The sequence below is a fragment of the Ammospiza caudacuta genome, chromosome 14 (assembly GCF_027887145.1).
Source record: "Ammospiza caudacuta isolate bAmmCau1 chromosome 14, bAmmCau1.pri, whole genome shotgun sequence".
Taxonomy (NCBI): Eukaryota; Metazoa; Chordata; class Aves; order Passeriformes; family Passerellidae; genus Ammospiza; species Ammospiza caudacuta.
In genome coordinates, this window is record NC_080606.1 from 1,617,362 (window position 1) to 1,643,602 (window position 26,241).

The 26,241-nt window shown below is 56.5% G+C and overlaps 1 protein-coding gene across 1 annotated transcript; it reads right to left on the reverse strand.

Annotated features, from left to right (window-relative positions):
• Positions 1-2,093: 2,093 nt before the first annotated feature.
• On the reverse strand, positions 2,094-25,992 carry LOC131563885 (Krueppel-like factor 5). Its single transcript, XM_058814084.1, has 5 exons — positions 25,849-25,992; positions 14,159-14,206; positions 9,382-10,285; positions 6,515-6,574; positions 2,094-2,272 (listed from the first exon to the last, which is right to left on the reverse strand). Exons 1-5 carry the CDS (start codon positions 25,990-25,992, stop codon positions 2,094-2,096), a joined length of 1,335 nt encoding a protein of 444 aa, XP_058670067.1.
• Between the last annotated feature and the right edge of the window lie 249 nt (positions 25,993-26,241).

Here is a 26,241-nt window from a genome sequence, read left to right on the forward strand (position 1 = left end):
CAGCATCACAGGGTGGGGAAGGTGGGGAATTAGGGATGGGAAGAGGAGGTTTCCTTCTCCAAAGGCAGAGGGAGTGAAGAGAGGGCCACAAGGGGCTGACACACGTGGGGACCCTGTGCCCTGGGGCTTGGCTCCTGCACTGGAGAGGTCCAACCACAAGAGATGCCCCAAAAAACCATCCTGGAGTGTGGAGGTTGGTGCTGAGGGCTGGAAAACTGTTCCCACTGTTGGGAAAGCCATCCAGCAATTCCATGGCCTTTCCCCAGTGCATTCCCACCCCCCTGGCTGAGGAGCCACAGGGAGGAGTCACCACAGAGCTGGAGCAGCTTCCATCCCAAAGCCAACACACACCATGGACCCCAAATCCTTCCTGCCCTCCTCTGCTGTCAAACAGAGCCATGGGATTGCTCCTGTTTAGCCAAGGAAAAGGCCAAGCAGGACAGTGGCTCTGGCAGCAGCAGAGAGGAGTGGCCTCCAAATTCCAGCTGATTCCATGCCATGGAGTGACCTCCAGGTTCCAACTGACCATGCCATGGAGTGGCCTCCCAATTCCAACTGATTCCATGCCATGGTCCAGCCTGGCCCTCATCCCACACATCAATCCATGAGTCACCCAAATTTATCCATGGAGAAACAAGAGAGGAGGAGGGTGGGGAACAAATCAATGTTCTGCTGGACACAGCAGACCCATTATTTGGTCCTGATTCATTTACAATGCTCATAGTTGGTCTTGGAACTGGCTCTTGTTGTGCCCAAATTTAACCCCTGGAAGGCTTTGGAGAACAGGGATGTTCATCCCATGGGAAGGGGGAAGGAGCTTAGGGAGCCAGAGGAGGTGAACCTGTGAGGTAGTCATGTGATTCCACTCTGAACAGCAGGATTTATTGGAATTTGTTTCCAAGATGCTTTTTTCCCTGTTTTTTTTTTCCCCATCTGCTGGAATGGCAACAGCACAGGCCTGGTGGGACCAGCAGCCACCAAGTCCTTGTGAGATTTTGGAGAAGGGCACCACTGGTGGATTCTGGGACACCAGACCTTCAGCAGTGGCTCTGCTGCTGTCCCCTGGGTGGCTTCAAACCCACGCTGGTCCTCCCAGAGACACCCAAAGTTTAAATTCCTCTTGGAAGCAGAAATGCTAAGGACACAACCACAAAAACCTGGCCAGGCAGGGCAGGTGCTCACAGTCCCAAGCTGGCTGCCAGGAATGGCTCAGTGGGACACGGGTGACACTTCTGTCACCTGCTTTTGTGCTGCCCCTTGTTTGAAGGGTGAGTTAGTCACAGGTCTGTTCTTCTGTGCCCCCACAGAGACTGGGATTGTCACAGCCAACAGTCCTGGGCACGGCTCCTGTTCTGGTGCCACATCCATGGTCACACCATGGGGGACAGGGTCACATCCATGGTCACACCATGGGGGACAGGTGCCACATCCATGGTCACACCTCAGAATCAGTGCCACATCCATGGTCACACCATGGGGGACAGTGTCACATCCCTGGTCACACCATGTGGGACAGTGCCATATCCATGGTCACACCATGGGGACAGCATCACATCCACAGCTATGCCATGGGACACATGCCACATCCATGACCACACCATGGCACCAGTGCCACACCCATGGTCACACCATGGGACAAGGTGCCACGTCCGTGGTCACACAGTGTCACATCCATGGCTATGCCATGGGACAGTCCTAGAGAGTCCAAGTGAAAGCTGTCACAGCCAAGCTGTCACATCCTCCTGGGCCTCACCAAAGGGGCAAAACCCATCCCAAAGGGCCTTGAGACAAGAAGTTGCTCCTGAGTGATGAGCAGATAGCAGGACTGCCAGAAGAAAGCCCTTGGGCATCCGTGCTCCAGCACCCCAGTGCCAGCAGGAGCCTCATCAGGAGCTCAGTCTGCAGTCAGGGCTGGTTTGAGATGAGCTGGGGGTTCCAGTCTCTGGTAAGGCCAGACACGTCGGGGCCGGGCTGGCAGGGCTCTGCTGCCGCCCGGGCCATGGCGGCACGGGGCCGTTCCTATGTACAGATCCTTCCCTGGGAGAAGGGAAGAGTTGGAGCTGCTCTCGGAGAAGTGGGAAGGGAGGCAGCTCCTAATTCTGGTGCCTCTTCATGTGCAGGGCCAGGTGGTCGGAGCGGGAGAAGCAGCGGCCGCACGCCATGCACTTGAAGGGCTTGGCGCCCGTGTGCTTGCGGTAGTGCCGGGTGAGCTCGTCCGAGCGGGCGAAGCGCCAGTCACAGCCCTCCCACGTGCACTTGTAGGGCTTCTCACCTGCCCGGGGACAGCCACAGGTCACACGTGTGCCCAGCCCCCCAAACACCCCCCCGGCCTCGGGAGATCCCCCTTCAGTGGCACTGCCAGGGCTGCCCAGCGTGCACAGCCCCGCTGAGGGAGCGTGGGTTGAGCTGCACCACACAGGGCTTGTCCCTCTCCACCCCCTGCCCAGCCTCCCAAAAACACCCCCAAGCCCCTGGGGGACATCCAATTTCCTTGGCACTGCCAGGGCTGCACCAGCACCACCAACCAGGTCCTGCCCCTCTTCACCCCCTCCCACTTCGCCTTCTGGTGCTATTCAAGTCCCTGCTGGATTTTGGAGCATTTCTGGCGAAAAATAACTTGTGAATTAGGTTGTCTTTTTTTTTTTAAATAAAAAGCCAGAAAATCCTAAGGAAGCTGTGAGTGGTGGGAGGCACCAGGAGGAAGACGGGGCTGTAAATCTAAATTTCAATCTGAAAAATCTAAATTTTTTGAAACCGCCATCCAATGTTGGTGGGTGCACAATCCCTGGAGGTGCTCAAGGCCTGGTTGGATGGGGTTTGGAGCAACCTGGTCTAGTGGAAGACACCCCTAATGGATCAGACAGCCTTTAAAGACCCCTCCCAAAGCCAAACCATTCCAGGATTCCATGACCTAATGCTCCACACCTCCGAGTTCCCCTGCCAGCAGCTCTGTACACAACCCATTGTGTTTCCCTCAGCACATTCAGGTGATGTCATCCCCGTGCCCTCTCCCCCTCCCTCCCAAACACACCCATTCCCAACCGAAATCCACTCAAGCACGAACCTTTTCCCAGCCAGCTGGGAACTGCGCTGGAAAAGCCGCGGCCGCTTCCAGCCGGGCCACGGGGCTGAGCCCTGGCTGCAGCCCTGTCCCCACGCAGGGCGTGGTGCTCTCAAATATTAGTGCTGCTCTTAACAGCCTCAACAGGCAGGCAGAGTTCAGGGAATGTGCTGACATTCCCGACCTCAAATATTTACCCTTCCCGGGGCCAAGTGCCGGGCGCAGCGGCGGCGGGAGCGCACGTCCGCACGCAGCACGCGTGCATGGGCATGTGTGCCCTGCCCTGCCGTGCTTCCAGGGATTCCTGCCTCCCCAGCCTTCCAGGGAGACCTTCCCGTGCTTCCAGGGAGCCCTTCCTCCCACAGGCTGCTCCATGGAACCCGGGAATCCTGGAACAGCTCAGCTTGGGAAGGATCGTAAAGCCCTTCGTGTTCCACCCTGCCCAGACCAGGTTCCGCCAACTTCCAGGGATTCCTGCAGTAACTTCTAGGGATTTCTTCCTCTCCACGCTCCCAGGGAGCTCTTCCTCCCTCAGGCTGCTCCACAGAGCCAGGGAATCTTGGAATGCCTTGTCTTGGAATGGACCTTAAAGCCCATCTTCCCCAGACCAGGTTCTACTAGACCACGTTCCACCTTCCACTACATCCAAGCCCTATCCAACCTGGCCTTGAACAATTCCAGGGCTGGGAATGCCACGTTTGGCCAGGGAAGTGAAATCAGCCACAGCAAGGTCTCCATGCCCTGCCTGCAGTGGCTAAAACACAAAACCATGGATACATGGACCTGGAGGAGGCAGAGCAGCACGAGCACATCCTGCTCCTCCAAAAACCCCTGGATGCTGCTCCACGGGAAAGGGAGAGGGATTTTTATGGCTCAGGTAAACACAGCATTTGCAGAGGATTTACAAGGAGTTGGTGGGGGTTTTATGGGACTTGGGACATGCCAAGACAAAGGTAAGATTTTCCCAAAGGCAAGATTTGCCCAAAGGCAGGATTTGCCCCAAAATAGCAGAATTTTCCCAAAGGCAGGGTTATCCTGAAGGCAGGATTTGCCCCAAGGTAGGATTTTCCCAAAAGCAGGATTTGCCCCAAGGCAGGATTTTCCCAAAAGCAGGATTTTCCCAAAAGCAGGATTTTCCCAAAGTTAGGATTTGCCCCAAAATGGCAGGATTTTCCCAAAGGCAGGATTTTCCCAAAGGCAGGATTTGCCCCAAGGTAGGATTTTCTAAAGGCAGGATTTGCCCCAAAGTAGGATTTTCCCAAAAACAGGATTTGCCCCAAGGCAGGATTTTCCCAAAAGCAGGATTTTCCCAAAAGCAGGATTTTCCCAAAGTTAGGATTTGCCCCAAAATGGCAAGATTTTCCCAAAGGCAGGATTTGCCCCAAGGTAGGATTTTCCCAAAAGCAGGATTTGCCCAAAAGCAGGATTTTCTCAAAAGCAGGATTTTCCCAAAGTTAGGATTTTCCCAAACGCAGGATTTGCCCCAAGATAGGATTTTCCAAAGGCAGGATTTTCCCCAAAGCAGGACTTTCCCAAAAGCAGGATTTGCCCCAAAATGGCAAGATTTTCCCAAAAGCAGGATTTTCCCAAAAGAAGGATTTGCCCCAAGGCAGGATTTGTCCCTTGCAGCCCAGACCTTGTCCCCTGCAGGTCACCTGGCTGGGTCAAGCCCTTTGCTTTCAAACAATGCCAGGTGGATGTCCAGGACAGAATCCCAAGGCTCCCCATTGTCCCCGGAGCTGGCTGCCTCTCCCGGGACAGCACGGCAGGGCGGGCTCAAACAAAGGATCCGGGGTGGCATTCCCGCCCCGGGGGTTGATGTTTAACCTCACAATGGCACCCAGGAAACGAATGGTGGCTCCAGCAGAGGAAAACAGCCTGGCCATGGCAACGGAAACCACAAGGAAAGAGCTCCCAGACCAGCTTGTCAGGCAGGGAATAGGAGAAGGGACGTTTTTAACCCTTTGGGTGGTGGAGCTGAGGCAGGATTTGGGGTGAGCCTTGCTCTTGCAGCTCTGGTGAGCACCTCAGCAAGGATAGGGCTTCCAAAGCAAAACACAAGGCTTAAAAACATTGGATACAGAGATCTGGGCCAGGATTGTAGGATGTTCTGGATTGGATTGCCTGCTTTTTGCTCATCCCATAGCACCACCAGTGGTCCTGACTCCTCAGCTCACACCCTCCCCCACCTCTCCAGCCTTCCCTCTAACAGCAGGAGAAGGAAAGGAGGCAAAGCCACCTGGATTTCCTGCCTGATTACTGGGAAACCTGGAAAACCACAGAGTTTTCCTGGATTTCAAACCCACCCAGGTTTTCCTGGGTACGTCTTTGTATGTGATAGGTAAGGAGGCACCCAACTCATGGATCCTGTCCTGGGCACAGAGCTCCCAAGAGAAGGGGCAAGAGACATTTAATTTCATTTAATTTTAAAGGCCTGATTCCAGACTGTGATAAACCCCTATCAGCACCCATCTCTGGGACAACATCCTTCCTGTTCATTTTTTTCCAGCCTTTCCGTGCTGTTTTCCAGCCCCTTGTGCCCAGCCCCTGCCAAAGAACCACCGTGGCTCAGGCACAAGATGAAATTCTTTGTTTGAAGGGCTGATAAGGGGGAAAAGGAACAGAGCCAAGAGCAAGGAGCAATTCCCAGCCACAGAACAGGCTTTGGTCGTTGTTCATAAAAACCAGAAGTGAACTCTGGGCCTGGCTTAATTGCTCTCAGTAAAGATCAGCCCTCCTATAAAAGAGATTTATGAGGGCACTGATGGTTCCTGGAGTACCTGGGGATCTGATAATGTTTCAGGTATAATAAATGCCTTAATGAGGGCACCAGGGCTTGAATGCAGAGTGTCACGGAGCTGGGATCAGCCCAGGGAGCTGTGCTGGGAGCTGCTCCCAGCTGGGCTCCCTGGGGCACCCTCAGCCCATCCCCTGTGCACTGGGAGCCCTTCCCTAGGTGGTTCAGAGGCAGTGGAACTCAGGGAGACACGAGGGGCTCCTCCCTCTCCCTGGGAGCCCTGGGGTGGGGGTTTGACAGAAGAGATGCCCTGGTCTCCTCAGAGATCCTAAAGGTGCAGCACAAGCCTTATGGAGCCTTCCTGTAGGATCAGCAGCATCAGCCCCGGGTAGGATTTGGGACATCTCAGGGGAAGAGCTCAGAGTGAGAAAAAAAAATCAAAGATTCAAAGAACAGATCAGGTTGGGAGGGACCTTAGAGCCCATCTTGCACCATGGTAACTTCCACCATCCCAGGCTGCTCCAAGCCCCAGTGTCCAGCCTGGCCTTGGGCACTGCCAGGGATCCAGGGGCAGCCACAGCTGCTCTGGGCACCTGTGCCAGGGCCTGCCCATCCTCCCAGCCAGGAATTCCTAATTCCCAATATCCCACCTAACCTTGCCCTTTTAGGGGGCTTTGGTACCTGAGGCTGGCAACATTTCCTGGAGCTGCTCTTACCTGTGTGAGTCCTCTGATGTGCCTTCAGGTGGGAGCTCTTGGTGTAAACCTTTGAGCAACCTGCAAGGACAGAAAAAAGCACAATTCCCCTGTGAGAAAGGGGCTCTTGCTCAAACAAACTGATATTTGAGGGGAGGGACAGAACTGGGCCATGCAAACAAGCCTGGCTTGGGCTCAGCACTAACTAAGGAGCATTTTCTCTTAGGCAGAGAGACTTTAACACCTTCTCCCAAGGGAATTGTGCTGGGAATTAGGGGGGCACAGCCAAGCACAGAGGTTCAAACCCCCCTTCCAGCACCAGGATGAAAAGCCCTGATTCCCCCACGCTCCTGGCTCTGTGCTGCCCTGTCTCTCTGGGCCCCACTCAGAGCTGACAGGACTGTGCAGGGCCGGGTTTTGTAACAGTCCTGGCCCAGCAGACGTGGTATCAATGTTCCAGGAAGCAGGAAACAGCCAGGGACAGGCACAGCTTGGCTTCCAGGTCCCAGAGCAGAGCCAGGGGAAAGTGTTTTCACAAGACCAGCATGAACAGGTTTCATCAAGACAGTGTTTAACAGAAACACCACAACCGGGGAACAGTTCCAACAGCAGGTATCTCAAAAGGAGTCAGTTTAACTCCTCTGATGTTTAAGATGGAAAAAGCTTAAGGAAGCCTCTGCTGCCTTTTCTGACCCTGCTGCTTTGTGTTTTGATGAGGACATTCAAATATGAATTTGCATTTTTATGACCTGCACAAGCAGCACAGGGATATTTTTCATCCCAGGGTTTCCACCCAGCCCAGAGGAGCCTCCTGCTCAGGATGAGCCCCTGGTCCTGTCCTGCTCAGGATGAGCCCCTGGTCCTGTCCTGCTCAGGTGGGCCAGGAGCTGCTTTTCTCCTCCTTGGCAGGAGGGACACAGGGTGGTGACCCCATTCAGTTTGTTTCTGGGGCTCTGAAGCTTTGGCAGCCCCTCACATTTGGTAGAGAGATCAAGGAATGAAGGAATGGTTTGGGTTGGAAGGGAGCTCAAAGCTTTTCCCATTCCATGGGTGTGGACACCTCCCACCATCCCAGGCTGCTCCAGCCCCAGTGTCCAGCCTGGCCTTGGGCACTGCCAGGGATCCAGGGGCAGCCACAGCTGCTCTGGGCACCCTGTGCCAGGGCCTGCCCACCCTCACAGGGAACAATTCCCAATTCCCAATATCCCATCCAGCCCTGCCCTCTGGCAGTGGGAGCCATTCCCTGTGTCCTGTCCCTCCATCCTTGTCCCCAGTCCCTCCCCAGCTCTCCTGGAGCCCCTTCAGGCCCTGGAAGGTTCTGGATGGGGCTTGACCAACAGCTCTCCCACATCCATCTGGTACCAGGTGTGAAGTCTCCAAGCCCCCCTCATTCCTCACAGAGGCCAGGTTGGTGAGAATCCCTCACCATTTTTCCTGACTGGAGTCACCTCCAGCTGAACCTTTGAGGGATCACATGGATCTCTGCTCCATCTCTGCATGTACAGACCCAGGATTTATTCAGCATAGATTGGGGTATTTTTATTTTTTTTCTGGCACCACAGACCAAAATCCTGCTAAAAGCAGCTTTGCCTTGGTGCAAATCCTGCAGGATGAGCTCTGAGCAGTCAGACACGAGGAGTGTGTCTGATACCAGCAGAAGATAAAAAATTCAGCACAAACCATCAACCACTGGCAGCTTGTGGCTCAGAAAGTCCCTGATCCACAGGGTGCCAGAGAGTGGGAAGGTGTAAGCACAGAGAGTGGGAAGGTGTAAGCACAGAAAGATCTCTCTCAACCTCTCCTGTTCCTATGCAGCTCCTGGCACCGTGGCTGGAGATGGGATCTGGAGCAGGCAAAGCCTCTGGGCTGCCTCAGCCACTCCCATGCCAGGGAAAGGGTCAGTAAATCTCCCTGAGGCAGTTAGGAAGTGACTTTCCTCATTCACACACCCCCACGGGAAAGCTGTTTGCTAATCCACAGCTGCTCAGCCCTGGGGATCAGCCCAGGAAATGGGAGGTGTCTCCTGGCCCCGGGAGTGGCTCTCAATGGGATTTGCTTCCCTGGTGTGTGCCATGGAATCCCAGACTGGCTTGGGTTGGAAGGAAAGCTCACCCAAGTTCCACCCCCTGCCCTGGGCAGGGACACCTCCCACTGTCCCAGGGTGCTCCAAGCCCTGTCCAGCCTGGCCTGGGACACTTCCAGGGATCCAGGGGCAGCCACAGCTGCTCTGGGCTGATCCCCAGCTGGAGGGCTTGGAGCAAACTGGGACAGGAAGGTGTCCCTGTCCATGATGGGATGACATGGCCTTTAAACATCCCTTCCAACCCAAAGCACTCCATGAATGCCCTTGCACAGCTCCTGCTGCATCACGTGGAGCCATGGAAGGAAGGCACAGGGATGTTCAGTTCATTGCCTCTTTGCAAGATCAGAACTCTCAGAGAGTCCAGCACAGCTCCTGGTGGGAATTCCTTGCTGGTTTTCCACCCACTGTTAGAGAGAGGGAGAGGAAGGGGGAATGGGAATTGCAGAGTGGCTTCAGTGGTTGCTCGGGGTTGGGAAGGACCAGAGAGAAGCAAAAGCTCAGGAACAGATTCCCAACTGCAGATTCCCAGGAGCATTCTCCCAAATCCAGATTCCCAAGTGCAGATTCCCAGGAGCATCCCTGCCTTAGGAGCTTTGCTGAATCACATTTGCCTGAGTGTAAAGGGAGAGGGAAGGGGACACAACAGGAACCACACCGTGCTGGTGGGATCAACCTCTTCTACTCCCTCCCAATTCCTTGGGGCTCCATCCCCAGCTTCACCCCAAAAGGATCTCAGATTATCCTCCCTGGAGGCTCCCACCCATCCTTGGGGTGCCCAGAGCCCCCAGAGGCCCCGTGAGCACACCTGGGTAGTCACAGTGGTGGATCCTCCTCTTCTCCAGCTCGGGGTTGTTGCGCCGGTTGTACTTGGGGGGCTGCATCACCACGTGGCCCTGGGAGAGGCCCCCGACGCCGTTGGGCCCTGGGGGCATCGGGGCCGACTGCACCAGCTTCAGTCCGAAGGTGGCCTCGTAGGAGGGCGGCGGAGAGATGGTGTTGATGAGCTCGGGCTGGTTCTCAGGGCTGCCAGGCTGCGAGTTGGGGGGCGAGGGCGGCAGAGTCACCCCCGGGGCAGGGTAGAACTGCCCGGAGATGTTCCCAAAGCTGCCCTGTCCCTGGGCCACGTGCGGGTACTGCTTGAGGGGCCCCGCTGGCTGCACGGGCCTGTGCGCCACGCTGGCCACCGAGCCCGTGGACATGGTGACCCCGCTGAGGCAGCTGATGGCCGTGGTGCTGCTGGAGGAGGAGGCCAGGGTGGGAATGTCAGCATTGGCAGCACCCAGGGGCAGCTGGAAGAGCTGGGGTTGCTGCGGGTGGGCCGACAGCGGGATCTCAGCAGGCATCTCCTGCTTGATGAAGATGTTGTTGACCGCCACCGACTGGGGCATGCTGAACACGCTGGTGAAGTCGGGCAGGGTCTGCGTGGGGCCGGAGGAGGACGAGCAGGGCTGGGAGAAGGCGGTGCCGGGCTCGGATTTGATCTGTGGGAAGGGGGCCACGGGCTTGGGGGGCCGGTAGAGCCCCGTGCGCAGGTGGGTGGTGTCGGGCAGGATGACGTTGATGTTCACGCTGTAGGGAGCTGAGCTGGGTTTCTCTGTGGAGAAGAACTCGTCCACCACCGAGGCGCTCTCCCGGCGATACTTCTTGTCCGGGAGCATGGGCACGGGCGGCACCTCGCTGGACAGGTACTTGTCCATCTCCGAGCGTGCCTGCGGCAAAAACACCAACACGGGGCTGGGAAAGCTGGGAACACAGACCCTGACAGCCAGTGGGGAGGAGGAAACGTCCCGAGGGGGTTTGAGCCAGCAGGAAATGGAGGGAGCAGCCCAGGAACCCAAGCTGAGGTGATTTAGCTCCGGGTCTGACTCAGCCAGACTCCCCAGGGCTGAATCAGCGTCCTCTGCCCCACTTCCCCCCTCCCTATCTCCCTGATAACACCGGGCAGCCGGGAGAGGATGCAGGTAGGACAGAAATCAAACCTGATAAAGGGAAGCGAGCTTTGGGTACAAAGCTTTGGCCACGCAAGCAGCAGGAGCGAACACTAGGAATGGGATGAAGCCAGGATCACACCTCAGGCATGTTGGATCTGCAGCCCAGCCTGGACATGCTGGCTCTGGTCTCCTTTAAACTCAGCAGCCTGAGGAGTGTTTTATTTTGGGGGCAGTCTCTCTAATGAACTGAGGAATTCTAGGACAATACCTTTAATTAATTGGGAATAATTCAGGCTTAGAAATCTAAGTGATGTTGCCACTAATTCAGCATGTTCTGAGCCTGAGACGGGAACAGTTCCTGCCTTCCTGCCTCACTTGGGCAGTGACTCGGCCATGGCCTAACCTTTGTGTTAGTTCTGGTTTTACAGAGCTGTTTTTACAAGCCTGGCTCCTCCAAGCTACCAGAACCTCTGGGCTCCTTCCCCTCCTGGTTCCTGCCTGCTGGGGCATCCCACTGGATCCAGGCCCAACAACCCAGGACCCTGATGGAGCAATCCTCAAGGAAATCCATCCTCTGGCACTGGCTGACTCGGGTTCTGCCCGCTATGGCTGCAGAGCCCAGCACTAAGGCTCTTGTGCAGATCTCCAGCCCTTCACTGCGTGGTTCCCAAGTGACACAGCCCTCATTCCCATGGAGAGCAGCTGGAAAAGGACCAGGTTTCCCTGGCAGAGCCCAGAGTGCACTCCAGGAGCGGGAGCTGAGCTCAGCCACTTCCAGCCCTGAACTGTGTCACCACGGTGCCATGGGCCAAAGTCAGCCCTGCTGCCACCTCAGGGCTCTTAACAAAGCTGGGTGGGAGCCAAGAGATTTCCTGGCCCTTTGCAGGGAAAGAGCTCAGTCAGAGCCTTTGCACCTCTGGGAGCCCTGCTGGCAGCACATGGCTGAGTTGGCTGTCACCCAGGCAGGGACAGCCACCAATGCACCCTGGGCACTCGGGGAGGCCGGGCAGGGCAGGGCAGGGTGCTGTGTGTACACAGCCTGCTGGGAATCCTGCAGGACCAGGGAATTGTCACGTGTGGAAAACACCTCTAAGGGCATCAACCATGACATGGCTGTCCTCATCAAACATGGAGGTGCTGCAAGTTCCTGTCCTGGTTAAAGGAATCTCCAAAGCCCCTCTGGAGAAGGAACCCTAAAGCTGCTTGTGGACTCATGGGACATCCCAAGTTGGAAGGGGACCACAAGGATCATCCAGTCCAGCCCCTGGTCCTGCATAGGGCACCCCAACAACCTCACCCTGATTGACCAAACATTCCAGGAGCTCCATTCCCTGGGGAGCCTGGTCAGTGTCCAGCACCCTCTGGATAAGAAACCTTTCCCTGATATCCACCTGGCTCAGCTCTAGCCATTCCCTGGGCCCTGACCCTGGTGCCTGCCCTCTCTCTTTACCCCGAGGCATGGGAAGGGAAGGGAAGGGAAGGGAAGGGAAGGGAAGGGAAGGGAAGGGAAGGGAAGGGAAGGGAAGGGAAGGGAAGGGAAGGGAAGGGAAGGGAAGGGAAGGGAAGGGAAGGGAAGGGAAGGGAAGGGAAGGGAAGGGAAGGGAAGGGAAGGGAAGGGAAGGGAAGGGAAGGGAAGGGAAGGGAAGGGAAGGGAAGGGAAGGGAAGGGAAGGGAAGGGAAGGGAAGGGACTGGGAGAGCTGCAGCTCCACTCCATACCAATGGAGAGCTCCAACCCCTCCCTGCTGGGGCTGGGCGGGTTCCTCCCACAGTAGAACCACGGCCCAGCGCTGGAGCCCAGCCCTGGGCACTCCTGGCACTCGGGCTGGCACGGGCCAGGTTCCCTTGGGAATCAGCTCGCCCGGGGCAGCTCGGGATGCCACACATTCCTGAGCCATGAACGGCCCCACTTGGCAGGAGCAGGGCAGGCTGAGTGCTGGCTGCCATTTCCTTCACACTTCCCTTATCTCTGGCATTTCACTTACTCACCTCCAGTTCCCAAGGGAAGGTCCTTCTGCCCAGGTGACCAGGCAGGAGAGAAATGGGGAAAAGTGTGGAGCTCAAAAGGTCTTTCCAAACTAAAGGAGGGGCCAAATTTCCATGGAGGGTGATGCCTCAGGGTTTAGCTTTTCTATTTTTCAGATTCTGTGCTGCTTTATAGTGTGGATCAGGGCTTCACACGAGGGGATGGTGAGCTCTGTGCACAGAGCAGGGAGACAAAACAATTCCTGCTTCAGCTGGGGACCAAGGACAAATGATCCAAATCTCAGCCCAAGAGCACAAACACCGTGGGCTGAGAGAGAAAAACAAGGATGGGACTGCAGGGGCTAAAGCTGGAATGGGACAATGAACTCCAATGTGCAAATGGAGCAGAACTGATCAAAGTGAGAGACCCCGTGAGCAGTCAGGGATTTTTGTGACCATTTTGGTTCATCTTGGGTGCAGCCCTGGCTGGTCTCTTGTGCTGCCCAAGGTGGATCCATTGAGGCCTTTTTATAAATCCCTGCTTTATTCTTTAGGTCCTCCTAGCCTCTGTTCTAGGGCAGCCTTCACCAGGCATCAAGGGCCTGAATTGGAAGGGCCCTTGTGTGGTGTCACCCAACCTCTCTTCCTCCAGAACCACCCCTCCCTGCAGAGAACTGTCATTTCCTGGTCTTTCCATTCAAAAAACCACTGCAATTTACTTTCAGGCTCCGGAGAAAGGGGTGGTAAGGGACAGCAGTGGTTGTCACCAGCCAGGGGGACACCATCCCTGCCCCAGTGCTCTGTGAGTGTGCAGCACCTGGACAACAACAACCCCCCCATGGAATGCCCCAGCGTGGCACAGCTCTGCAGGAACCCCCAGCACCAGCGTCCCTCCCACAGGGACACACGGGAACCTTTGCTTTGTGCAATCACCTGGAAAACTCTGCCCGGCCGGGGGCTGGCACCTCCCAGCCCAAAGCACTTCCCAGGCAGGGCCGCAGGGCAGGGCTGAGGGAGCTGGGAAGGGGCTGAGGCTGGAGAGGAGCTGGGAAGGGGCTGAGCCTGGAGCAAAGGAGGCTCAGGGGGCCCTTGTGGCTCTGCACAGCTCCTGACAGGAGGGCACAGCCGGGGGGTCGGGCTGTGCTCCAGGGAACAGGGACAGGAGAGGGAACGGCCTCAGACTGGGCCAGGGGAGGGCAGGGTGGATATTGGGAAAATCTTCCCTCAGAAAGGCTGTCCAGCCCTGGCAGGAGTCCCCATTGCTGGAGGGATTTAACAGCCATGTGGATGTGACACCTGGGGACATGGGTCAGTGGTGGCCTTGGCAGTGCTGGGGAATGGTTGGAGCTGATGGTCTGAGAGGGCTTCTCCAAATAAAACAATTCCATGATCCTACAAAGTCCTCAGCTCAGACCAGCACAACTGAGGTGACCAAGTGCCACTCAAGCACTCAGGTGCTCCTGGCTGTCACTCCTGTGTCCCACAGCCCGTGCAGATGACAGTGACACACACACAGGGGACTGGCAGAGAGGGAGGGATGTGTCCCAGCTGGAAGTGGGGATGGAAGGAGGGAGTGGGAACAGGGAGTGGGGAATGTCCCAGCTCAGTCTCTTGGGGACTCCTGTGATTGCTCTTCCCAGCAGGAGCAGGAGGATGCAGGGGAAGGGATGAGGGAAGGTGCTGCTCACCTCCAGGATGAGCGGTGGCATCCGCTGGTCCATCCTCATGGGGTGCAGCTGTGGGAGGCAGGGCTGGGTTAGTGGGGTGTCCTCCTTCCCTTGGCCACCCCAAAGACTCCCCAAATCCCCTGGCCAAGGAGGCCAGCACCCCCCAGAGCCTCCCAGAGCCCCCCAGGTCTCCAGGTATCCCCCATGCCAATGGTGTCTCCTCCCACCCCACATCCCACACCATGGAAGCAGCTGGTGGTTGCCCACCATGTGTTGATGTTTACCCACCATGGTTGGAGCCTGTCCAAGGAGGAACAGGGAAGACTCTTTGGAAAGAAGAGACAAATGGGAAGTACCAAGCTCTCCAAGGAGACTGAGGCACGGCACTTAGATCCCTTTATCACCCCCACTCAGATGACAGTGAGCTCACAAATGTCCTGCACCTCTCCCTTCTCCTGCCTCTGCCTCTCCCAGATCCCTCAGACCCAGATCCTTCCTCCAAGGTCAGTGTCCCAAACAGGCCACAGCCCTCCAGCACCAAGAAGAGGGGAAGAGATCTGGGATTCCTCCAAATCCCAAACCAGTATTTGCCAGGCTCCTGTGGGCTCCTTCTCATCCCACACCATTTTCCTGCTCACTATCAGGAGAGTTCCAGATCTCAGAGCTGGAGCCCCCACCTCCTGTGCCTGTCCCCTCCTATGGACAGCAGTGACCTGGGATGCTCAGCCCAGCCCCATGCAGGAAGGAGCCATTTCCTGGCTCTTTTTGGGCAGGATTGAATTTATCCCACACACAGGGTGCTCAGCTCATCCCAAGAGTGATGTGGGCTCATGGGGAAAGGCCTCAGAGCCTTGCAGATGAAGAGCCAGCAGGTTCTCAGTGGGGTCACGGGCCCAGTGTCCCTCACAGTCATGGCCATCCCTGGGGACCAGGATGAGGGCAGGAGGCACCAGACAGCCCTGACTGCATGGCCACAGCTCCAGCAGCACCACGAGTCAGGGACTCGCAGCTCAGGGAAAGGGGAAACACCAACAAACCTTCTGGGAGGCCAGAGGGACTGGGATCCATCACAGAGCCCCACAATGGCTTGACCTGGAAGCGACCTCAAGGCTCGTCCCATTCCACTGTCCCAGGCTGCTCCAAGCCCTGTCCAGCCTGGCCTTGGGCACTACCAGGGATCCAGGGCCTGCCCACCCTCCCAGCCAGGAATTCCTTCCCAAAACCCCACCTAAACCCACCCTCTTTGATTTGCAGCTGTTCAGGAAGGCAAAGCCAACAAGAAACTCTTCTCACAGCCAAAGCACTGAATTCCAGGGGGATTTTCCCCCCAAAGTCACCCAAGTTTGACCCTGGAGAAGCATCTCCTCAACTTGGCAGAGAAAGAAAACCGAAATAAAAATGAGGAGAAGGCGCAAAGCAGCACTTCGTCCACACCAGAAAGGCGCAAAGCAGCACTCTGTCCACACAGAAAGTCTGTGTCTCTGGACCAGCAGTGTTACACTCAGCACACCCAAACCTGGAGACCAAAATTCCCTGGAGGATGGGATAACCTCAGGGTTACCCCTGGGAGAGCTGCAGGGTGTGAATCCCCCAGCCCCAGTAACACCAGTGGCTCAGTGAAGAGAGCAGTGCCATCCCACCTCTCCAGAGGGGATTTTCCAGTGGTTCACAGGGGTGGACATGAGCCCCTCCAGCCCTGGCAGTTCCCATAAATCCTGCAGGAGCCTGGGATTTATCCCTGGATCAGGTGTCCCAGCCTGGGGGAGCTGTTATCAGCACAGAGATCGATTCAAGCAGAGTCCAACACAAACACTTCTTGGCAGGCCCCAGATAAACCCGGATTAACCACGAGCACGCACGGAGAGCTGGGCTGGGGCTGGGGTGGGACAGGCTGTCCCCTGATCAAACACCTCCTAATCTGCAGGTGATAAATGACAAACGGCCCCGGGAGGAACATCAGGTGTTGTCACCTCCCGGCAGCACCAGGGGACCAGGGGGGGAATCGGTGTTTGCTAAACAGGCACCAGAGCTCTGAGGGTGGCACAGGGGGGACATGGGGGTGTTTCACAGCCCTGCGCCCACTCCTGCCTGGGCACAGCTCCCAGCCCTTCTCCCAGGTGGGAGATTCCCTCTCAGCTGGATCCAGGCTCCTGCTCACAGCCAGACCCCAGCGTGGGGGCTGCAAAGAGCTCTGGGGACAGGGAAAAGGTAAATGTCACCTGTGTCCATGCTGGGCAGGCAACAGCATCCAGCCCTGAGGCCCAGCATCACAGGGATGTGGAACTGCTGGAGGAAATCCAGAGGAGGCCAAGGAGCTGCTGCAGGGCTGGAGCCCCTCTGGAGCCGGGCTGGGAGAGCTGGGGGTGCTCACCTGGAGAGCAGCAGCTCCAGGGAGAGCTCAGAGCCCTGGCAGGGCCTGAAGGGGCTCCAGGAGAGCTGGGGAGGGACTGGGGACAAGGGATGGAGGGACAGGACACAGGGAATGGCTCCCACTGCCAGAGGGCAGGGATGGATGGGATATTAGGAATTGGGAATTGTTCCCTGGCAGGGTGGGCAGGCCCTGGCACAGGTGCCCAGAGCAGCTGTGGCTGCCCCTGGATCCCTGGCAGTGCCCAAGGCCAGGCTGGACACTGGGATTTGGAGCAGCCTGGGGCAGTGGGAGGTGTCGGGCTGGGTGATCTCCAATGTCCCCCAGCACAAACCAGTCCCTGACTGGATGATTCCCTGACGTGGGGGTTCCAGGAATGGGGGAGCAGCAGGAGGTGGCTCCTGCAGGAAGGGGGGCTGTCCCAGCATGAGGGACCTGGGCACAGGTGTGGCACAACGGCCGTGGTGCCACCACCCAGCCCCGGCTCCTTCTCTCCGTGCACCTGCACGAAACTGCAGCCTCCAAGGGAATCAGCAAACAATGGGCAGGATAATCATCAATCAACCCCCTGGCACGGCCCTGGCAGTGCCCCTTTGCAGGCTCACTTTATAAATAGCCTGTATTTATATCCAGATTTGGTTCAATATCAGCATTTATTGTCTCCTGGTTAAATATTGACCTGGGTAAATATTTGATCCTCTGATCATTTGGGTTTGATACCGACCTGCATCGACGTTATTTTCTGTTTGTTCCTCACGTCTCCTGGAACTCTCTGTAAAACGGGATTAGCAAAGAAAGCCCCGGGACTCTTCCTTTCAAGTGCCCAACGTTTGGCTGCTGTAAACAACAAAGCCTGTCCCAGATGGAATTTGAGCTCCCATGGGAATGTGCTGGGCCCAGGGAGGCCCTGGATGGGCTCTGAGCGCTCCAGGGTGAGGGGCTGCCCTCGAGGCATTTGTGGATTATTTGGGTTGGAAAACACCTCCAAGGTGACCAAGCCCAAGGTTGACATCATCCACCCCAAACATTCCCCCTCTTCCTGTCCCTGCCAGACAAAGATGTCAGACCCCATCCTGCCCCAAGCTGGGTGTTCAGAACACTCCTGATGAGGTGTTGCTCCCAAACCATTCATGGAATTTCATGCATTCTCCAGGTTTGTGCCCATGGCTGGCCCAGGAGATGGGCAGGGTTATCCCAGTGCTCTTTCCTGCCCTCGTGTTGGAACTCCCTGAGCAGATGATGAGTTCCCAGAGCCAGGGAAGCTGGGAATCTCCATGCAGACAGCCTCACTCCCAGAGCTGCTGGCTGTGTTTGCAGTTCCTTCCCTCCAGCAGCTGATAAAGGCTCCCTCAAAGACAATCCAGCTCAGGAATTTATCACCGGGATCATGCCACAATCCCAAAGGCCAAGGGAGCCAGGGAAAACAGCCTCATCCAACTCCAAGGTCAAGGGGCTGCAGGAGGAGCAGCTGGGAACAGCCAGGCTCCAGCAGCAAGCAGAAACCTTCCCAAAAACAGAGCCATAAATGGAGTGAAAAATAACAAACCCTTGGAGACAGGGAGTGGGCAGGGAATGAAACAGGAGCATCTCCAGATGTGAGGGTGGAGGGGGTTCCATGGGGGTCCCATGGTGACTTTGGGGTGGATCCACATTTTCGGGGTAGATCCCACTTCTGCAGGACCACCAAAGCCACCTCAGCCCTGGATGGAGCTGGAAGGGAGGTGGGAATCAGGGATGGCCTCTCCCTCTCCCATTGCTGTACACGGTGTGAGGACAACTCTCAAAGGGTGGGAGGGGAGGACATGAGGGTTTAAGGGAGCTGGACCTCCACAGCTTTCAGGATATTCCCATTCCATGATTTCTGAGCTGCTCCTGCTCAGCAAAGGCTGAGGTGAAGCCCCTGAAGGCAATGGAGGTTTTCCATCAAAGCTCCTGGAGGTCACTCTGGGCTGATTCCTGGTGTGAGCTGCTACAGCCCCTTGGAGGGGTTTTTGGGAAAAATGAAATGATTTAATGTCATTTCAACTCCTGGAAGATCGAGAGGCTTGGAGCTGCTCCAGCCTCAGCCAAAACACTCAAGGAACCCTGGGCTACACAGGCACAAATCAGCTCTGGATTTGGAATTAGCCAGGAGCAGGGGCCCCCCGCAGCTCTGCTGCTCCTTCTGGACTCAGGTCCATCCCAGAACTGCCTCTCCTGGAGGCCACAACCCCCAGGATTACCCGGGCAGATTTATCCACCTGTTCCTGCACACAGGACACTGGGTTTGTCTTTGACCTTCCAGTGCCCCCAGTTCCACATCCCTGCCCCGGGTCCTGAAGGTGCTGTGGGAGAGGTTTGGGGCTCCAGGATCATCCCCAACTGGTGGGGTTGACTCTGCCTGTCCCAGCCCCTGAGGCAGCTCCCAGGGGCTGACAATGGAATGAGTCACTGGCTGCTTGCTGGGGCTTGTGGAGCCCTCCTGGCACCCAGATCCCATCAAAGAGGCCACAAATCCTGTTCTTCCCAGGCAAACCACGGGGCAGACCCCAGGCAAGGTCAGGTTTCACGTGCAGACAGCAAATCCCCCCCATCCCTGCAGCCCCAATTTCCTCCCAGAGCAGTTGGGAAAACAAAACAGAGCCCGAGGCTGCCTTGGGTTGGGCCAACCCTTCCTCCAAGCCAAGATCTGCCAGAACAGGGACTGAGGGGACACTGGAGCACATCCACTCCTGCCACGTGCCCTGTGCTGAGTATTTCATGGAATCATGGAATGGTTTTGCTTGGAAGGGACCTCAACCATCACCTCACTGACCTCCTGCCATGAGCAGGGCCCTCTGTGCTTCTGGTGTGGTGCTGGCAGCAGAAATCTGGAGTTTCCTCCAGATCCAGGGCACTCCACCCAAACTCTCCCTTTCCACACTTTCTCTGTATAATGGAATCCCCAGTTGCTGTTAATTAAGGGAAGCTCATTATGGCACAGGCCAGTAACAGCTCCCAGGGGAAGCTCTGAGCCCTGGAGAAACCCCAGTGGGAGCATTTGGGAGCCTGGGCACGGCCAGCCCTGGGAAACACAAGGACTGAGGGGATGGCAAACCCCAAATTAATGGAGCTGAGCTCCTCCCACACCGCAGAACCACAAAAACCCCAAATATTGGAAGCTGCCCAGAACAAAGCATTCAGAAATGTTTTGGATGAGCAGCTGGGGAGTCACCCTAATTTTCCCAACAAATTTGGGGCTTTTCCACAGTTTAGAGAAGATCAAACCTGCTCATTGTGGGGAATTGTAATATATCCAGCCATTCCTGTGTTTAGCTCCCTGAAATGTCCCTGAGGAGCAGCAAAATTACAATTTTGTAGAGACAACATCAAAATATTTGGGGTAAATAAATACACAACAAAAAACCCCATGGCTGGATGGGCTGGAGAACATCCACATCCCCTGGCCTCTCCACAAAGGGTTCAGATCCATAAGATAAATCACCTCAGGTGTGAGGGATCTGATAAGGGATGGATAAAACCCTGCTTTTTGGGATAAACCTGTGTTTTTAGAGCAGCTACACTGCAATGAATTCCTTGCCGTTCCCTTCTCCTGCTTGCACTGAAAATCCTACCAGGAGCGAGGTCCTGAAATGCATTTTAATACTCACAAATCCTGCTCTGGGTGGGAACTTAAGGTCCCTCCCCATCACGCTGAGAAAACAATAATTTTCCAAGAATTCTCGCAGCATTTCTGAACTCAATGAAAGAATCTTTGTTTGAGTTTCAAGCCGAGCTTGAACGGGGCTGAAGCTCTTTGATGTGGTAAACAGCCCACGGGGGTTTTTTTGGAGGGTTTTCATGCTAGCTCAAGTTCTGAGAACATCTGAATTGTAAACACGAGCTCTCCAATCCCCGGAGCCCGGCCGGGCCCTGTGACTGCGGGAATTCGCCAATGGAGCACGAGCAAAGCAAACACTGTAATCGAGCTCGCAAGACGCTCGTAAGTGCGATTATTTGCAGTGGATGGGTTGGATAAAAGAACTCACTGGAGCAGGGAAGGAGAACAAAACAGCGCCGGGAGGTGACCGAACAGGTTTGAGAGGGGGAAAGCTCCCGGGCGGTGATGCACGGGCCAGAAATGCATTCCCCAGAGCCGGGCAGCGGGTTCGGCTGACGGGATTTGCCTCCCGCACAACGCTCAGGAGGAGCTGGAGGGAAATCCGGAGCGCCCCGCTCCTTCCCTCCTTTCCCAGCTTTCCAAAAATGACAAAACACCAACCACCAGGCGCTTTCCCTGCTAATCGGAGCGAATGGCAGGTTGCAGGGAGGAGGACGAACCTGGAATCCTCATCCCCCTCCCAAGCAGAACACTCAGCCTTTGTCCCACCGGGACAGAGCCGCAGCTCCGCGGCTCAGAGTTGGGCTCAGCTGCTCCGTGGAGCCGCTCCTTCCATCCTGTTCCTTCCATCCTGCTGCTCCTTCCATCCTTCCCCTCCTTCCATCCTGTTCCTCCATCCTGCTGTGTCGGTTTCTCGGCTGTTTAGGTGACCTGGAAAGGCCCGGGGTGGCCTTGGGCAGCCCGCGCTTCAAAGGACGAGAAGAGGCTTCAGATCTTGTCTCGGTCTCGGTGTTTATTAATTGTTTATCTAAAAGATTTTCTCTTGGCCCGACAGAGGTCTGCACAGCAGCCAGCCATGAGCACACACTGCGAGCCCCCGGGGCGGTCACCTATCTTTATACTCAAAATTATGTATACAATATTTATCAATTTTCCCCAATGCCTTTTACCCTTATTAACCAGTGCACTTTTAGTAATAACCAATCCCAAAGTGCCAACATCACCACAGAAGATGGAGGCCAAGAAGAAGAAGAAGACGAACAGGACACGCCCCAATTCCTCCATCTTACTTCTTTAGACCCCCCTGTACAGAAATTCTAAACCCTGTGTTTCACACTCCAATTAACTTATCCCTTCACCATTTATCCCAGTGAAATCCTCCCATCCTCATACAGGTGTCGTCTCCCGTGCAGGATCAAAGTCCAGCCACCAGACACTTCTGGCAACATTCCAGGACTCCTGAGCCCCCCAAGGGTGGTCTCGGCCACTCTGCACATCAGTCCTGAGGTGCTGAGATCCCACACTGCTGCTCCTTCCATCCTGCCCCTCCTTCCATCCTGTTCCTTCCATCCTGCTGCTCCTTCCATCCTGCCCCTCCTTCCATCCTGCCCCTCCTTCCATCCCGCTGCCCTTTCCATCCTTCTTCTCCTTCCATCCTGCTGCTCCTTCCATCCTGCCCCTCCTCTCCTGCTCCTCCCTCCATCCTTCCCTTCCTTCCATCCTGCTCCCTCCATCCTGGTGCTCCTCCTGCCCCTCTTTCCATCCTGTTCCTTCCATCCTGCCCCTCTCTCCCTCCTGCCCCTGCCCAGGGAGCTCAGAGGGGTCTGGGGCCTCCAGAGAACTCCAGTAATGAACATTGTGGATGAAGCCCAGGCATGTGCTGGGTTTGGGCTCACTGGTTTTACCCAGGGCTTCCTGCAGAGCTGCTCTGCTATGAGACCAACCCCTGGCACACCCTGGGCTGGGGATTCTCCTGAGGGTCTTCCAGCAAAATCAGAGGGATAAATGGATCATTTCTGGGAATCTGTCCCAGCTCCCTGTGGCCCTGCAGACACCTGCCAGGCACAAAGCCAAGCAGACTTGCAAATCCATGGGCTGGTCCCAAAAACATTGGGATCAGCTGATCCCGAAGCAAAACAGAGGGAAGGATCTCTCCCTCTGGAGATCCCTCATGCAAGGCTCCACCAGCTCCCAAACCTATCCTCGTGCCACAGGGATCAGGTGTTCCCATTCCTCCTTGGCAAGATTTACCTTCCCATCTCTCCCACTCCATTCCTGCACTCCCTGGAGCCAGCACCCTTTGGAAATGGATTTTGCATGGAATTTCTGAACTCTTCTCCAAAGCCAGGAGGATCCCCAAGGGAGGGAATTCCCCCCAGGCATCTCATTCCAGGTCCACAGCAAAATTCCAAAGCAGCCATCTCCCCTTTCCCTGCAGAAAAGCCAAATTTATTCCCTGCCTGCAGCTCCTGAGATTCCAAGGCAATGAATCATCCCCTGGGAGCTGTGCTGGGCACTCCAACATCTCTCCTAAAAAGTAAAGGAGCTTTATTTATGGGAGGCAGGACTCTCCTGGCTCTGACCAGGACCCACCACCCTGGTTCCCAGGCACTGGAAAAGCCACCCGTGCTCCAAGGGACAGCCACCCTCAAGCCACCACAGCCACACTCACGACAAGGGACAGGGACACAGGGACAGGGCAGGATTAAAACAGCTCCTGAAAGCTGGAACATTCCTAAAAATGCTGGATCCAGCTTCTCCTGTGATCCAGGAGCAAAATCCCTGCCAAGATGAAGCCAGAGGAGCAGCACAGCACTGGCACCCTGTTCCACAGTTGATCCACGCTGCTGGAAGGGTCTGGCAGTGCCATCCCAGCACTGAGGAGGTGAAGTGCCAGCAAAAGCTCTGGGAACAGCACTTTCCTCATCCCATCTCATGTGTCCAAGCACCCCCAGATGCTGGAGATGTTTTATTCCTCCTGAGCCCCCCCCCAGCCCAGAGAGAGCCAAGGACAGGGTGGGGAAGTGCTATGGGGCAGGAACTGGGATCAGGGCACACAAAGGGAGCCCTTTGCTGCTGTTCCTCAGCCTGCAGCCAAGGAAAATCCCTTTCCACACTCCTCAGCATCTCCCTTGTTTCCCACCACAGCCTCAACCCCACCGGGAGCTCACCAGCCCCAGCACAATTGCCCTGGGGCCTGGCACAGGCAGGAAGGGGTTAAACCGAGGGACAGGGTCAGGGGTTTGTCCTTCTGTCTCTTCCCAGCAGATCCTGCCCTCTCTCAACAGCTCTGGATCCTCCAACAGCAGAATTCCCAGCTGGAGCCAGGGACACAGGGACTGCCTTCCCAAACCCTCAAGGACAGCGGGTGGCAGAGCCACCTCCCCACAGCCACAGGGGAGCCTGGAGGAGTCAATTCCTGTCCTGGGTGATCCCGGGATGCTTCTGCAGCCCCAGGGGCCCAGGAATACTGTGGCAGCCAGGTGGGAGCAAGGATAAATCCCCCAAGACCCTCACTCATCCAGGGCACCCAATAGCCACACAAAGGGATGAGCTCGTCCTCTCCTGAAATGTTCCCTGGACATCACTTTTGCTTTACTATTATTATTATTATTATTATTATTATTATTATTATTATTATTATCCTTACTTTTATTATTAATTATTGTTATTATTCCCTCCAGCATCAGCCACTGGAGATTTAAAGAAGAAAATGCTTTTTCTGGCTGATGTGACCCAAATCAGGAATGAACAATCCTTTACTCTCACTAGCCCTTTTCCTTCCTCTTTTCTCTGGGTTTTTTTTTTTTTTTTTTTTTTTGTTTTTTTTTTGTTTTTTTTGGAAAAACCAATGAAAAGGAAAATTTGATTGGAAATTCCACAAAGTATCTGTTTCCACCTAAGACCGATCCAATAAAATTTTCGACAGCAAAGAGCTCTCACCTGTAAAGCAATTTGAGGGGGATATATGGCAATGGAACTTTGAAATCACAGGGATAATTTGCTCCTGCCTCTTCCCAAGCTCAGGCAGCCAGAGCACGGGAACTGCCCCGAGCTGGAGCCTGACAGGTCACAGCCTTTGGCACCTGCCTTGTCAAGCTGATAAAAACCCTCTGGAGCAAAGGCTCCCCAGCCCTGCGGCTTCCAGCTCCTCCTGCCTCCAGGCAGGGCTCCCACAGCACCACAGCCTCTGGGAGAAAGGGACCAGGCCCCGGAATCTCCTGCCTGGGGCTGTGGGGTCCAGCCTGGGGCTCTCGGGGTGTCCCAGCACAGCTCTGCTCCCTGCGTGGCTTTGGGGATCCATGGCATCCATGGGACCTGCCCAGCTCCACAGCTGCTGTGCCAGGATCCCACTGCCCAAGAGGGACACAGGAGGGTCAGTGGCAAAGGGTGACACCTCCAAGGCCACCCCTGAGCTGCCACTGCCCCAGAGCAATCTGGGACCAAACTGGGAGGCGAAATTTCACCTTTCCGCTGGAAGCACAGCAGGGATAGCGTAGAGTGAAGGTGTCCCCAGCCATGGGTGGCCCCATGAGGGGAACAAGAGGTGGCTCATGGCCAGCCATAGTCACACTGCCTCATCCCACCCAGACAGAAAAAGGCAAGAAGCCAAGCTCACCCTCTCAAAACCCATTTTGAGGGGGTTCGGAGGGAGCTGTCAGCTTTTACCCCCAGGACAGGCCCTGGGCACAATCCCAGTTTTCCAAGAGCCACCACCCGGCTCTGATCCAGATGATCCCCAAACCCCACAGGGGAGGGAGGAATGGCTCCCCGTTTGACCCCACACCCACAAGCACCACTGACAGCCCCTGTGGATCCCAGAGCTCCAGGAAATCCAGGGATGGAGCCACGGCCTTCACCTCCCTGTGCGGGACACAGCCCCAAAATGGCCCTGGGCACTCCGGTGACGTGGGGAGCAGAGCAGGGGCACTGGGGACATGGCCCCGAGCCTGCCTGGTGCCACCCAGGCTGGGGTGGCCTCCCGGGGGTCTCTGCAGGAGCAGCAGCGGGTTGGGGGACCCTGCGTGGCCCCGGAGCCGGGCCCGGAGCGCCCCCGCCCCGCTCAAAATGGCGCTGGGGCCGTGGGGTTGGGGTTAATCATTACCCCGGGCACCCCGCGCCCCACGGAGCAGGAAAAGGGGAAACCTCGGCTCCAGGGTGGGGCCCGGCCTGCCGCACCCGCCCTGCAGCAGGAAGGGAGGCCGGAGCTCTGGGGGTAGCACACGGAGCCCGGTCCCCCACATGGGGTGGGCAGCAGGGCCCAGGAGAGGGGTGGGCCTGCGGGAACACCCGAAAGCCTCATCCCGGCCTTTATCTGGGGGGAATGCTGCCAGGGAATTTCGAGGAGCATTCCTTCCCCACGGCGGAGGTGGAAAAGTACAGAGAATCAAATAAAATCGAAAATAAGGTCCCGTGTCCCGTCCGGCACACGCAGGCACAGCAATCCCGATCCCAAAACCTTTCCGGGTGGGAGAGCTCCTGGACACCCCTGGCCTGCCAAGCCCAGGGCACAGGGACTGAACCCTGGAGCGGGAGCAAAGCCCACACGGACTTTGCCGGGGAGTTTTGAAGGCAAAAAAACCCAAACCAAAATTCCCGAACGAAACGCAACACGCCCAGGAGAAAAGCCAGCGCAGGGGGAAGCGGGAGCCCACAGAGGCACGGAGGTGTCGCAGCCACGACGGGAGAAACAAAGCAGAATTGAGCCCAAAGCCGGCGGCACCTAAGCGGGGGGGGAGCGGCCCCTTCCCTCCCAGCGCTTACCTGCGCCAGCTCGGGAGGGGTCTCCAGGGGCCGTGAGGGGCCTTTGATGTCCTCGAAGACCGGGGTGTCCTCGCTGGGCTCCCCGGACATGCTGACGGGTTTGAGCGGTGCCAACACCGCCGCGTCCACCAGCCCGCTGCTCATCCCCCCGCGCCCCGCACGGGACAGGGAACCAGGCCCGGGAAACGGGGAAAGGGGGAAAAAAGGGGGAGAAACAAGGGAGGGGAAGGGAAAGAACCCCCTGAGGCGAGGCGGAGCGAGCTGCGCGGGTGGGAGGCCGGGAAGGCTGTACCTGGCCGCGGGAAGGCTCTACCTGGCCGCGGGAGGAGGAAGCGGCCCCGGAGCGGGCGGTGATGCGGAGCCAATCAGGCTCCCGGCGCCGGCCCCGCCGGG